Source organism: Diospyros lotus, chromosome 5 (assembly GCF_014633365.1).
Source record: "Diospyros lotus cultivar Yz01 chromosome 5, ASM1463336v1, whole genome shotgun sequence".
NCBI lineage: Eukaryota > Viridiplantae > Streptophyta > Magnoliopsida > Ericales > Ebenaceae > Diospyros > Diospyros lotus.
In genome coordinates this window covers 3,678,035-3,692,516 of record NC_068342.1, presented here as the reverse complement: position 1 = coordinate 3,692,516, position 14,482 = coordinate 3,678,035, and the positions used below count along the sequence as shown (strand labels likewise).

Below are 14,482 nucleotides of genomic sequence, written 5' to 3'. Positions count from 1 at the left end.
CCGCCGCTTTCGCCAATCGGTTCGGGCCGATGGATTAGTGCTTGTTCGCGCTCGATCTCAACTCGTATCGACGGAGAAAGCACAAGGTTGTGGTTGATGGGATTCTCAAGGCTTCTTCCCAGGGCTTCTCCCTGGCCCCGTCGTTGTGGCTTGGATTCCTCTGTTGGTGGCTCAGGCGTCGGAGGAAGAAAACCGCCACTTTGTCCAAAACTGGAACAAGCTTCGGCCTGGATTTCGGCTGCAGCCTGAGCGAAAATAGAAATACTACTCTGATCAAGTTCACCTACGAAGAAATGAAAGCGGCGACAGGGAATTTCTCTACCGGGAACTTGATTGGAAGAGGCGGATACGGAAATGTCTACAGAGGCATTCTATCAAACGGCTGCGAGGTGGCATTGAAGAGGTTCAAGAACTGTTCTGCTTCTGGTGATGCTTGTTTCGCTCATGAACTAGAAGTAATTATTGTAAAAATTGAAGGTGAAAAATTAACAAAATAGTGATAAAAAGTAAGTTTGAGCCGTGATGTCACTGTAGATTTCACCACACATAATAATAATAATAATAATAATAATAATAATAATAATATAAAAAACGACTACTCCTAAAATATAAGCTCTTCTTGTACTACAATTTACAAAATAATAATAGAACAAGATAGTAGGAACAAAGAAAATAAAATCTAACAAATGTTGGGTGAGAGAGGAAGAAAAGTAATGAAGTGAAGAGTAGTGACAAAGGCTAGATGAGTTGCTCTATTTATAGAAAAAAAAAATGAACAATTTCAGTAATTTGTTGTACAAGACTCACTAACTTCCAATGAAAAAAATATTCTCAACGGACATAATTTCAACAACTGTCAAAGAAATTGTCAAAGAATGCTCCATGATTTGACACGTAGAGGAATATGTCAAAAATAATCTTTGAAAAATTTATTATTTTTTCATAACACTAATTGCAAGCGTTAAACACACAAATCTGATCAACTTAAGAGGCTACGGCACCTCCGCGGATCCTCTGCGAGGCCACCAGAGAATAATTGCGTGCGATTTCATGCACAATGGTAGCCTCCATGACCATCTTTTCCGGCCAGGGGCGACCAAGGCCAAGGCCAAGCTTTCCTGGCCAATTCGTAGAAAGATCGCGCTTAGAACAGCGCGAGGGCTTGCCTTCTTTGCACAGGGGCACAACCGGCCCCCATCGTTCACAGAGACGTCAAAACAAGTAACATTCTTTTGGATGACATGCCTGAGCCTAAACTCACCGATTTCGGCCAGGCCCGGCTCTAGGGCCCTATGGAGGAGGGGCCTAAAATTAATAATTAATTAAAATTTATTTTTTTATATTTGGAGATATAAAATTACTTATTTTATTTTACAATATTTTTAAAAAAATTCATATTTTATTTATTTTGCTATTTCATTTGAACGAAAACACCTTCTAACTTTCGAACTTCATTGCTCATTTATTAATATTAGACAATATATAGTAAGGTGTTGTTTAGATAAAGAGGTCTCCAATTTTTTAAATCTATGAATTATTTTTTAATGTTAGCCAATAAATAATATGATTGTTAATATCCTATGAAGTAAATCACACAACTAAGTTACGACAGTACCAAGATCCAAAAATAATCGAACAAAAATAAAAAAACAAAATACGAACGCAAACACACAATGCAAACATAAATCAAAAAGTCGAAGACGGAATGTACGTGTTCGGATAAAAAAATCCTACTCACGACAGGGCATCAACCCTAGTCAATCCACTAAAAAAGTACACAAGAAACTTATAGAATCAATTACAATGAGAGATACAAGAATCTCCCACAAGATCTCACGATAAATTAAGAACGATAAATCGATCATAAAGTATAAATAAAAACGCAACACAACATAGTACATCACTCAAAACCCGAGCAATCCTAGCACTCTCATCTCACCAATCTCTCACCCAAGCAATCAAACTAACACATGATATACTTACAAAGATTAAATCGGTGATTCCTTGCATCGTTTACCTTTTTGATTGCCTTGTTCTTTTTCTGATCTTGCCTTCTCGTTCTATTCTCCCTCAATTCTCAGATATGTTTATGCATAATAGTGTGTGAACAAATAGGGTGTGCAAAAAGTGACGACTCCATTGTCAAAGAGAGCTTATATACTTTGGACAAGGGACACTGGCGGAGCCATGGGCAGTTGCCCACCCTGGATTTAAAAAAAAAAATATTATATATAATAATTTAATATTTTTTTCTAAATTCCCATCCTGAATTTTCAAAAAATTATGGATTTTGGGTACATTGGTTAATAAGGATAAGGGTGTTCAGTGATTATCTCTGATTGTCAAAAACCACCAGCCACTTTGGTCAGTGGCAATTGCCAATGCGTTTACGCACATTGGGTTTGCCCAGAAGTTTAAGCTTAGATCTATGAAATTTGGTCGTTAGATTTTATTGGTTTTTGAATATGTTGGTTGATAAGAATAAGGGTGTCGAGTGGTTGCCTCTAATTGCTGAAAATCACCGGTCATGGTAGTTGGTGGTGACTGCCAGTACTTTTTTCAGTATTAGCTGAAAATTAAAAATAAGATACTTGAAAATTTGACCCACTTTTATTTTGTATATGTTAATCTCTTTTGACTGTTTCTTTAACTATTTTTAATTAGAAGGATTATTTTTTTTCATTTTTTATTACAAATTTATCAATTACATATTTGAAACTGTGGCAAAAAATATATTTTCTGTCATAAAATTTGTCAAGACTCAGCTATGTAATTGAATTAGAGATCAATAATTGAACGACAACCTATCATGAAACTTATCAAGACTTGGTTGCATAATCAAATTGGAGATTAATGATTGAACAACAATTTAGTTGTGTATATTAAAAAATATATATTTAATAAAATTGATAATAATATTATTATGTGACGTTATTAAAATATGAAAATATGTCGATTGTATAATTTATTGATATATATTTTTTAATATTATATTATTTTAATTTTATTATATTATTTAATTTTAGATAAAATTTAGAGTTTAAAGTTTAATTTTTGTCTACCTTACTTAAAATTTCTGGCTCCGCCACTGACAAGGGACACAGTTGGAATTAGAATAAAAGACCAACTGACTTGGGCTTGGGGTTCAAACACCAATGGTCTAACCTAACTTGCTTGGGGTTCAAACACCAATGGTCTAACCTAACTTATTTGATCTAATCAATTGTTGAGTCACACACGTATAAACTAATAACATGATAAAAACAAAAGTGATATTATTTTAGGAGAATAATTTGATAAAATATTTTTTTAAACGACGAAACTTTTGTATGAGAAATTTATACTGATCTAGGCATTAAAAAAAATAAAAAAATAATAAAATTTTAATTTAATTATAAACTCTTTACATTTTTTATTTATTTAATTTTTACGTTTTTAAATCTTTTTTTCATGTCTATATTATTAATTGAAAAATATTTATTTTATAATTTTATATCTTAAAAAATAAAAACATAAAATTTTAATAATTTTTATTATTTTTTAAAAAGTTATTAAACTAATTATCGCCTACCACCCACCCTTGAACCGGCCCTGGTTTTGGCCTGGCAAAGTTCACCCCAGATGGGTTGTCACACCTGAGCACAAGGGTGGCGGGTACATTTGTGGCGCCAGAACACGCCTTGTACGGGCAGCTAACGGAAAGAAGCGACGTGTACAGCTTCGGGGTGGTGTTGGGGCGTTTGAAAATTGAAAATGGGCAGCCCCAGCTATTGGCAGAGTGGGCGTGATCACTGGTGAGGAAAGGGCAGGCACTGGAGAGTGCGATTTTGTTCGCCCTTTAACGGGATGAAGATAATTCTCATGTATTTTGAAGGTTATTTCTAACAGAGGGGGTTGCTAGATGCTTGAGTCAGAAGTGATGGAGAAGTATGTCATAGCTAGGGCCAGACCTTTCATGAGGCCCATGAGACAGTTGCCTCAGGGCCCATGAAAATTTGGCTATTTAGGTGGCCCATAAATTGGAAACCCCCATTTTGGTAAAGGTCCAATTGCCCACGGCTATCTCCTCCCTCTGCAAGCTTCGCGTTCGCCTTTGCCCTTCTCCCTCTCTCATTTTCACTTTTGTTGTCCTCTCTTGCTTTCTGTCACTCCTTCCGTCTCCCTCGTCCTCGCCGGCTTGCCCTCGTTCTTGCCGGCTCGCCCTCGTTCTCGCCTTTCGTTGGTCTGTCGCTCGCGCACCTTTTGCTGGTCCGTCGCTCGCGCCTCTCTGCTCTGTCGCCCTCGTCGGGCTCGCCTTTCGCCCTCACTGGGCTCGCCCTCGCTTTCTCGCCAGACTAGCCTCTTGTTGCTGTGTTCAGTCGACGATCGCTCGACGCTCGCCCTCGTGGCCAATCACCGATGGCTCGCTCACGCTATCTCGCTCTCTGTCGCTCACTACCTCAAATTCAGTCTTTGTCTTTGAAGCAGATCTACTTCTCAGAACCCCTAACTCCAGAATCTAGATCTGCTTAGCTTCATTCAACTTTTAGCAGTTAGTTTCTTTTTCATTTCATTTAGTTTATGAAATAAAATTATGATACATTCGGAGATTTGGATTATTGGATAGTTTGCCTATGTCTATTTTATTGATGTTGTTGAATCTGTCAAAAGAAAATTTAATTTTATTGATATCTTCATTTTGTTTATATACATGATAACTGTTTGTTTTCTTCTTAAAAAATAGAACTAGAGTTTAGAGATGCCTTGTTCATTTTATTCTTCTTATTATTATTACAAGTCTAAATATAGAAATTAAGTTTAAAATTATTATTGCTTAAGTGTGTCGCGGATTGGCTATGTTGTCTATTGAGAAAAAAATACTCGAGCATCTTAATTATATAAATTTGATTGATATTTTTTCTCTAAAATTGCGTAATTTTTAATTGATAATTTAAAAAAAATTAATTTTATTCTTTGGTATAAATATTTATTTATTTTTTTATATTTTATTATAAAAAAATAAAATTTAAATACACTTTACGATTTAAGATCTATTTTTATATTTCGCCTCAAGCTACCCAAACTCAGGTATAGCACTGGTCATAGCCATAGCTGCCGTTGTTTCTGCTCAGCCTCTGCTCCATTCCAGGCAGCGGATTGTGAACATCTTGGAAATGATGTGACATCACATTTATATGTGTGTGGTGTGGGTATTTGCAACCGATGCTTTGGTAAAGATTTCAGGCTCACATATGTTGGGCTGAGCTGGAAGACAGAATGTGGTATGTTGGGTATATTGACTGTATGTAATAATAGGCTGAGTTCTCGGCAGAATATTATGTCGCGACATGAGTTGCGAAAGGTGGACGGATAGCTGGCATGCCTGCCTGGTCCACCTCTTGGTTGGTTGGTATCCATCCAATAATTGTGATGTCACAATATGATAATATATAAAGTATTAATCAATAATTAAGACGAGATTATGAAATATTTTATAATTTTTATTAAATTATTTATTATTATTTTTAAAAATATACTAAAAAATATATACATAATTTTTTCTTATTGATAAGATTCAAGATATCTATTTATTTAAAGAAAAGAAGAGATAAATATCTAAAAAATATTAGATAAGGAGTCAAGTTTTTTTTTTTTTAAAGTAGTTAGATAAATTTAATAAATATAATGTAGCATATTTTTATCTAATTTTTTTATATATTTTATTTTTTTAATTTTTATATGTTGATTAACACACTATATTAGAATATTCTTTATTGAAGCAAGCTGCCGGCCTGGTAATAATAATATAATGGGAAAGGTTACGTGGGTTGGGGTGCGTTGAATATGCAATTTCGTGATTTCTAATCATCAAATGTACTGAGAAGATGGATATTTTATGGGCACGTTTCACTAGGCCTTCTCCAGTCTTGTAGCAAAGGCCGCTTGATCTTTGATCTGAGCACTGAGCAGAGCAGAGCAGTGGACGGGACAGCCCAAGCATGGAAGACGGTGAGCCTCTGCTGCTTGAGGACGGCGCCAAACCAGCCGCAGTCACTGGCGATGGTTCATCTTCCATCTCCGCCGTTCTCCTCCTCTCGACTTCGGTGATCGCCGCCGGTTCCCTCGCCAATGGATGTGCTGTAAGCATTTTTAGCCGCTTTGGTTTTAATGCTAAATCTTGTAGGAGGATGTGTGTGTGTGTATCTCACTCTTTCACTGCATATACATTGGATAGCTTTGGGGCCGTCCAATTTCAGTCTGATGGAGGGTTAAACTCCCAAACTGGAGTAGACTTCTAGTCACAGAGTATTTAATTTAAGGTTGCGTTTGGCTTGAGGAAACTGAATCACTTTAATTGACCAAGAGATGTGGGAAAGGAAAGCCAAACTTTTCGGATGAAATTGACCTTGCGGATTTGTTGTAGAAAAACAAAATAGAAGATTTATATTGTGCTACTTTACAGAAATTTGGTATTAATTTAGAAAAGCTTTAAATATGTTGTTTCATTTTGAAATACAATATATATTATATAACATTTATATGTTATAAAGATATATAATATGTTATTTTGAATTTTAATGCTTAATAAGTGTCTCTTAAGAACATAAAATTTCGATTTTAAATCAGAGGTATTCTTGGAATTTTCGTGCTTTCTCAAGAAAGTGCCAAAATTACCAAACAGAGCAATGTTACTTTTCCAAGACACTTTCCCAACTTACCAAACACAACAATCTCACTTTCTCAAGAATGATTCCTATGAAGTAAAAGTGGGGAAGGCACTAAAAGCCACCTAATATCTTGATCATTTTGCACGATACCCTCAAAGAGGTTAAGCCCCGAACCAGAATACTCTCAAGTAGGAACTAAGAGTGAAGGGCTTATGATGCTTCCATTGAAGCTCAATCAGGAATATTGTCAATTCTTTGGATGGCATCTAGATGCAATGGGAATGTCAGTTTCTCGCTATGTAGGCAACCTTGGGAATGTCAGTTTCTCGCTATGTAGGCAACCTTGTTAGGGCCTAACCTCATGAATAAGAGGGGGGGGGGGGGGAGGACGCTTCTTCTGTGTATAAGTGTCCCTTGGCTTCCGGACATACCCTTTCACACTTAGGGGGTGTTTGTTAATCAAGATAAGAGGGAGAAAAACCAGATATGGGAAACATTTTGGATGTTTGGTCTTTTTAACGTGTTTGTTAAGCTTATCTGACCACTTTCAAAAAATCCTTCACGTGACCTCTTATCTCCCCCTTTCAAGATAAATTTATCCGACCTCCCCCCACAGATAAATTTATCTGGCTCTTTCAAGATAAGACTCAATTACTTATATGCCCCTTATAGGATAGTTAATGCCATTTAATACATTTTAAAGATTTAAATTTATTAAAAAAACTTATTTATTTAACTCTTATAATTAATATTATTTAATAAATTTTTAAATTGTTATATGTTTTGACAATTTTTAAATTTTAAATGACATTATTCATTTCATTGATTTTTAAAATTTAAATTTCTCTCTCTCTATATATTTTATTAACTAATATAATTCCTTTCACCAATTTTTAAATTATTTTATTTAATTTTATATTTTATTACCTATTATGAAAATATGTTTTGGCCATTTTTAATTATCTAGGTGGAATTATTGTAATTCTAACAATAATTATTTCTACTTTTCAACTCTTTTTAAATTTATTTTTGAACATGAATTTAGAAAATAAAATATTAATTTTAATTTTTTGACAATTCATATTAATCATAAAATACTATTTTAATCATAAATTTAGTAATAGGGATATTTTGGTAAAAAAACTCTTATCTTGGTGCTTATCATATGCATTAACAAACACATAAAAAAAAAAAAATACAATTATCAGTGGATTCCAAAAAATTTAACAAACACTTTGATAGAAATCTTGAAATACTTTCCAGCCTTATTTTGATCATTCCATATCTTGATCCGGAATGCATTTCAAATTTATCTTGATACTTCTTATCTTGCTCGTTTTAACAAACGCCCACTTAGAAAGTAAATGACCTTAAGGGTATTTTTGCAACTTGGTTTGACACAGGAAAAAAAGAATTCTAAGAGAATAAAGTAATTAAATCTAGATTACTTTGTATTATTACTTAGTTTTGTTAGAAAATGAGAACGAAATGAGTTAATATACCCCAATAAAATCATTTTTATTGTTTTTCTTGACATTTTAAATGTATGCATATGCATTATTTATTTTATTTATTTCTTTTTTGCCTTGAGAAATTTTATTTCCAAAATTAGCATTGATAAATAAACTGTATTGGTCATGCAATAATGCGAAGTTATAGAAAAAGGCTTAATTTTGAACACTATAGTTTCAAACGTGGTGGTCCAAATTGTATCTGAATAATGATTTGGACCATTGATGAGGGAACTGGATGTGATTAATCTCGTCAGTGATTAGAACGTTTATGGGCTGGATTAGAGAGTTGCACAGTTAGATCATGATTTTCACATAATACTTAAGGAGCTGTTTGCACCCTTCAGCTTATGTAATTCCATTGGCTAGTGACAATTATATGTTCCACAAAGCTAATTGAGTGCTCTGCAGCTTGGATTTTCGTCTCCTGCTCAGGATGGTATCATGAAAGAGCTGGGCCTCTCCATTGCAGAAGTAAGTAGAATGACTCTCCCTTTCTTTCTTTTTTCTTTTTTGGGTTAATTATATGTACACCATGGGTGGCCCAAAGAACAGGTAAGTACTATGTGCTCTTAAACTTCCAACAACAATACATTCCAAAGTAATTAGGAAAAGCTGAAATGATTTTCTGTCCTACCATTTGTATTGGTGATAGGGAGGTTTGAACACCTTTAGAAAAGGGTGCCCTTGGTACATAAGGCTTCTCACTTTGCAAGGGTTAGGGAAAAGTCATTTTTATACATAGTCATAATTTTGTTTTGCAAGAGGTTATTTATACAACTCGAACACGCGAGGGTCATGACTTTTAGGTCACAAAGGAGAAACCTTATGCGCTGTTGCTAATGTGCACCCTCACTTGCACCCTCACTCAAATGCCTTTAGAGAACTTGAAAAGAATCAGCCCCCTAGATCTCAAATCAATTCTAACAGCTTATGGTTCTAGTTTTCTGTAGCAGCAATGTTGTATGTCATGTTGGACTTTCTGATTTATGTAGTTCAACTCCAGATTTACATTCTTGTTAGCATTGCTTGTTTGAGCCTTAACATTCAATTTCTTGTTGGCTTTGCCTGCTTTTAGACACATTTTATTTTATTGTCTAATAAGCTTGATGAGCATAGAATCATAGAATTGGACACTCTGAATAGACTTTTCTTCCCTGTTACTTTCTGTATTACAATCATAGAATTGGACAGAGTGAGTAGACTTCAATGCAAAAGTAGATGAATTAAATGAAACAGTAAAAGCCTTGTATTTTATTTTTGCTAGATAAAAGCCTTGTATTTTTTAAGTTCATTATGAAGCATCTAACAAAGAATCTCTAGCAAGTTGTATTAAAAAAATGCATGTTTTGCTGTTCTCAGCAAAAATATATGATCACACTATATTAGAAAAATATTGAAAATTTCTAGCAAAAAAAAAAAAAAAAATGATGAAGAAACGAGTTTGTGAGTAAACCTACTCTGGTGTCATCATCATTAATTACACCTTATCCTAACCAAGTTAGGGTTGGTGGTGAACCTGCCCTGGTATCAATTGAAAATTATTCAATCCTCTGGTACGAATTAAACAGATAATGGTTGGACATGGATTTTCCTAGAGATTTGCTTTTGAGTGTAATCTATCCAAATCACACAAATGTCGAATAATTACAGAAATAAGGGAGAAGTTACAATATTTGCATGAAAACTGGGAACCCAAGAGGTAAACTACACAATCACTTTAGGGGGAATTTGATAGAGCTTTTAGATTTTTGTTTTTAGTTTTTAATTTTAGTTTTCTTTTTTCCTTCCATGTTCAATTTTGTTTCATTTTGAAAATGAAAATTTAACATGTTGTTTGATAACTTAATGCATTATAAGTACAACCCCGCTCAACTCTCTGAAAGCAGGGAGCCTTGTGCTCTCCTTCCCTCAGCTGGTGACCTCCAAAAGAAACATGGGAGTCACCAGCGCCCCCCATCAATTTCGGAAGTAAAAAGGGGAATTTGGGACTGATTTGGACCCTACCACTTAACTTGGTGATAGATGGTTTGTATGCAAATCTAGTTCACACAAATCACAGGCCTTGTGAATGGGATTGTTTTTTGCAGCACAGTATTAGTTATCTAATAATTTGACAGACACTGTCCGATACCTTCAGGAAGCGCTATTAATTTGAACTTGACATGTGTGAAAAATTAAATAATTTGATGTACTCTGATCAAGCCTCTACATCTTCTTGTGTGAAAATGCACTAACAGTTTCCTTCTTATCCAGTACTCAGTTTTTGGTTCTATATCCACAATTGGAGGAATGTTAGGTGCAATAATAAGTGGCAAAGTAGCAGATCTCATTGGCAGGAAACACGTAAGCTTTACTGTAGTCTGTAGAAATTAGATATATAACTTTTCAATAATATATATCTACATAGATATCTTAACCGTAGTTTTGTGAAAATTTTGAATATTAACCAGACTCTGAATCAGCTATTCAAGCATTCATGGTTGTTGATCTTCTTTTGCAGACCATTTTTTTGATGCAGATATTTTGTATCCTGGGGTGGCTCGCTATAATTTTTGCACAGGTTTCTGAAAGCATTCCTTCTGATCATTATTCGATTTTCAATTCAATTATGCTTCACTTGGTTGCAAACATGTTAGTCCATCCTCCAAAATCTTATGCATAATGTCTTAGATGTTAAAAGAAGCACCAAGTGTCTTCAGAGTTCAGACCAACTAGAAGATCAACCATAAGCCAAATGGGACCAAGTGAATGATATCTAATCAAAACATTTATATATATTTAATTTTGTCAACATATATGCATGTCGAGACTCTATGGTAACTTTGATTAAATTTAATTTATCAGTAAAGACAGGAAATTAGTGATCAATGCAGTATTACCTGTAGTTCTCAAGATTTTTTCTTCAAGAACATGTTAGGGCATATGCATCTGAACGTACTCCTACCAAGAAAACCACAAGAAACTAGGAATGGAGCAAATACACCATAACAAAACTAGAATCTGAATCCTATTTTGATACATCTTTTCATTTCAACTTAGATTGTGTATCATCTGTGGTTGTTATTCATTTGTTCTTCTACTGGAGTTTACTTAATTCTGGAAGTTCACTGTTTATCACTAGGGTGCTTGGTTGCTTGACTTTGGACGACTATCAATCGGATTTGGCCTTGGGCTTTATGCTTTTGTGGTAATTTTAGTAGGGTGTGCAGTTGACTTTCTACTTTGCTGTCTATAGCAATGTATGCCTATTGACACCTACATAACTTTTGTGAAACAGACTACCATATACGTTGCAGAAATCACACCTAAGGACATACGAGGAGCATTTGCATCTGTTAATCAGGTAAATCAAACCTATATAATGTATTTGGTTTAGAAATTTGGACTTACTGTGTATGTGAAAAAGTGTTGTCCGCTCCACAGGTATTAGTATCTGGGGGCATATCGCTAATGTTTCTCCTGGGCAATCTCATCCACTGGCACATCTTGGCTGTGATTGGTAATCTGCTTCGTTCTTTAATTTCTCAGCTTAAAAAAATTTTGCTTTACGGGGTTGCAATTTTTTGTTTTTGGCTGATTTTAAGGGATGTTTCTTGTTTCATTTCCAGGCGTCATACCATGTGTTCTCCAGATTATAGGTTCTTTTTTCATTCCAGAGTCTCCAAGATGGCTGGTAAGTCTATTAAAATCTGAAACAATAATTCTTATCTATGTGGTAGTTCCAATAAATCTTCCAGTTTGATGAGAAAATCATGATGCAGATAAAAGGAATAGGAAGAGAAAAGAAGATGATTTTCCAATTCTTTCATCAAGTTGGATTTTCTTAGTGCTGTTAAATCACTTGACAAATCATCAAAATAGTATATTAAGGAATTGAGGATTCTTAGGTTGAAAGTTTGTCTTAAAAATGTTCTTCAACGGTCAATCATGAACATCTTTTGCAATTACCAAGTCATTTTTGAACCAGAAGCATACCCAATAAAAATTTACGGCAATGCACAACTGCTACTATTACATTCTATTATCATTTAAGGTAATTCAGTAAAATAGTGAATGGGAAAGAAAAGAAAGGAAAATCTCATAATATGCTGAATACATGAGTACAAGTGTCTTGCAGGCAAAGATTGGTCGAGAAAAGGAGGTAGAGACAACTCTAAGACGCTTGAGGGGAAAGAATGTTGATATTTCCCAAGAAGCAGCTGAGATCAGAGTACCACTTTCAACTTTGACATGTCAACGAAAGTTGGTTAATATGAATATTGTTCTGTTTGGACTTACCTTTACTTTTGTGCACGGTTGTGAGAACTGATTTGAGTATTTTGTTGTAGTATTTCATGGAAAACCTCCAGCAACTCCCTGAATCAAGTTTTTTGGATCTTTTCCAGCGTAAATATGCTCATTCAGTCATTGTACGCCCTTTTCTAACTCCTATGTGTGCCATCATTCCTTGTATACAACTTATCTGATATTTTTAGTGAAAATATTTGGAATTAAGTTAGGTTGGAGTTGGGCTAATGTTACTTGTACAACTTGGAGGGTATAATGGGGTTTCATTTTATGCAAGTTCAATTTTTGAAGCCGCAGGTGATGCCCTAACCCACAACTTAATCAATGAGTTGAAGGGAGTACTGGGTGAGGAATGACTGACTATCCAAGTCTATGGTTTATGATAGGTTTGTCAAGCAGCGTTGGCACTACAGCAGTTGGTATTATTCAGGTTATTGGAATTTAACCAGTTTAATATGCAGAACAAACTTTGGTCGAGGTGTTTCTCTACTAATGCATATTGGAGTGCTTTAACAGATCCCATTCTCCCTCATGGGTGTACTCTTAATGGATAAAATTGGGCGACGTGCACTTCTGAAGGTTAGTTAATAAACATCATATTCTAAGTTCTTGATGTAGCCAATAGATGAGGCAATATGGAATTTTTGTCAGGTTACAGCAGCAGGTGCGTGCTTGGGAAGCTTTCTTGCAGGATTGGCTTTCCTTTTGCAGGTTCCTTCAAGAGCAAAATCTAAATACATCTCTAACTTTACGTGTTGGTTGTTGCTGGTGCTGTTGCCATTATTTCTGTTGCAATTAATCATATAAAATGTTATACCCAAGCAGGACTTTGAGTTAGGGAAGGAGTTCAGTGCCATGCTGATGCTGAGTGGAATGCTGGTAACTTGATCTCGATGAACAAAACTTCTCATAATAGAAGATCTCATTTTATGTTTGCTTTCAGTCCTGCCATTGATCTGTAAAATTTAGTTGAGCCTACCATTCTAAGCTAAATCTGATTCATAATATTACTCTGAATAATGTTGATTGTTTGAAAAATAAACTAGGTGTACTTTTCCTCCTATTCCGGGTTGGGCGGTCTCCCATGGCTTATCATGTCAGAGGTAGGCCAAGTTCATTCGCAAAGTCTAGACTGCTACTTTCTTCAAGGTAGAAGTTTAATATAAGCAAAAAGCTTATCGAGTTAGACTCTAAAATTTGCATCTATTTCAGATCTTTCCTATGAACATTAAGGGCTCGGCTGGAAGTCTGGTGACTTTAGCTTGTTGGATCAGTTCTTGGATTGTCACCTATGCCTTTAACTTCTTGTTTAAATGGAGCCCAGCAGGTCCTCTCTCTCTCCCTCCTCTCTCTCTCACACACACGTTTGTATGTGTAAACTCATTCTTTGTGGAGATTTCTATTCTCGAATTTCAGGAGTGTTCTTCATTTTTGCGAGTATTTGCGGTTCAATTGTTATCTTCAGCCTGAAGTTGGTACCGGAGACAAAGGGAAGAACACTGGAAGAGATACAAGCCTCAATGGTCCAACTCTTTGCATGATCAATATTAGTTAGATCCTCCATGTAAGCCATCCTCTTTTCATTTATTTCTGATTCATTCACAGTTCCTAAATAGATATGGCTATAAATGCCTTAAACATTTGCTTTTCTCTGAATTCAGGCAGAGCAAAGGGAGGAGTGGGCTTCTGTTGTGTTTCTGGATTGGAAGATGTAAACGACAGTGCATCTTTGATTCTATTCTGTGTATCGACACTAATGGATGATTTGCCTATGAACAGACTTTACGGCCATAAAAGAGGGATGAATAAGTTCATGTAGTCAATTCGAGTTTGTGAAATTAAGGCTTTGTTATATTAATTGATCATAAAACAATAGAGCAAACAATCTGAGACATACAAACAGGGGCCGATACACAAACGCTTCTATAGTGTTTTCTAAATGTTTGTACAAAAATAGATATATAACCGAATTTATCCGAGGGTCAAGTCTCGGGGTTCGAATCGCTACGACGTTCACTTAGGCTGTAGAACAAG

General features: G+C 35.2%; 1 protein-coding gene across 5 annotated transcripts in view; it reads left to right on the top strand.

Annotated features, from left to right (window-relative positions):
* The window catches only part of LOC127801005 (sugar transporter ERD6-like 5), a 46,840-nt gene that overhangs the window by 7,080 nt on the left and 25,278 nt on the right, over positions 1-14,482 (top strand). Inside the window, exons 1-19 of one of the 5 annotated variants that reach the window (XM_052335746.1) lie at positions 5,897-6,119; positions 8,570-8,632; positions 10,415-10,504; positions 10,662-10,721; positions 11,283-11,348; positions 11,439-11,504; positions 11,585-11,660; positions 11,770-11,834; positions 12,279-12,407; positions 12,490-12,570; positions 12,661-12,745; positions 12,835-12,878; positions 12,965-13,027; positions 13,100-13,159; positions 13,274-13,327; positions 13,495-13,551; positions 13,661-13,775; positions 13,865-14,012; positions 14,110-14,286. In XM_052335746.1, the coding sequence (XP_052191706.1) occupies positions 5,979-6,119; positions 8,570-8,632; positions 10,415-10,504; positions 10,662-10,721; positions 11,283-11,348; positions 11,439-11,504; positions 11,585-11,660; positions 11,770-11,834; positions 12,279-12,407; positions 12,490-12,570; positions 12,661-12,745; positions 12,835-12,878; positions 12,965-13,027; positions 13,100-13,159; positions 13,274-13,327; positions 13,495-13,551; positions 13,661-13,775; positions 13,865-13,989 (1,440 nt within the window). In that variant the 5' untranslated portion in view covers positions 5,897-5,978 and the 3' untranslated portion in view covers positions 13,990-14,012; positions 14,110-14,286. Of the gene's footprint in view, positions 1-5,896; positions 6,120-8,569; positions 8,633-10,414; positions 10,505-10,661; positions 10,722-11,282; positions 11,349-11,438; positions 11,505-11,584; positions 11,661-11,769; positions 11,835-12,278; positions 12,408-12,489; positions 12,571-12,660; positions 12,746-12,834; positions 12,879-12,964; positions 13,028-13,099; positions 13,160-13,273; positions 13,328-13,494; positions 13,552-13,660; positions 13,776-13,864; positions 14,013-14,109; positions 14,287-14,482 lie in introns of those variants that run through there. The other 4 variants (XM_052335748.1, XM_052335742.1, XM_052335745.1 and 1 more) reach the window with 4 other exon arrangements.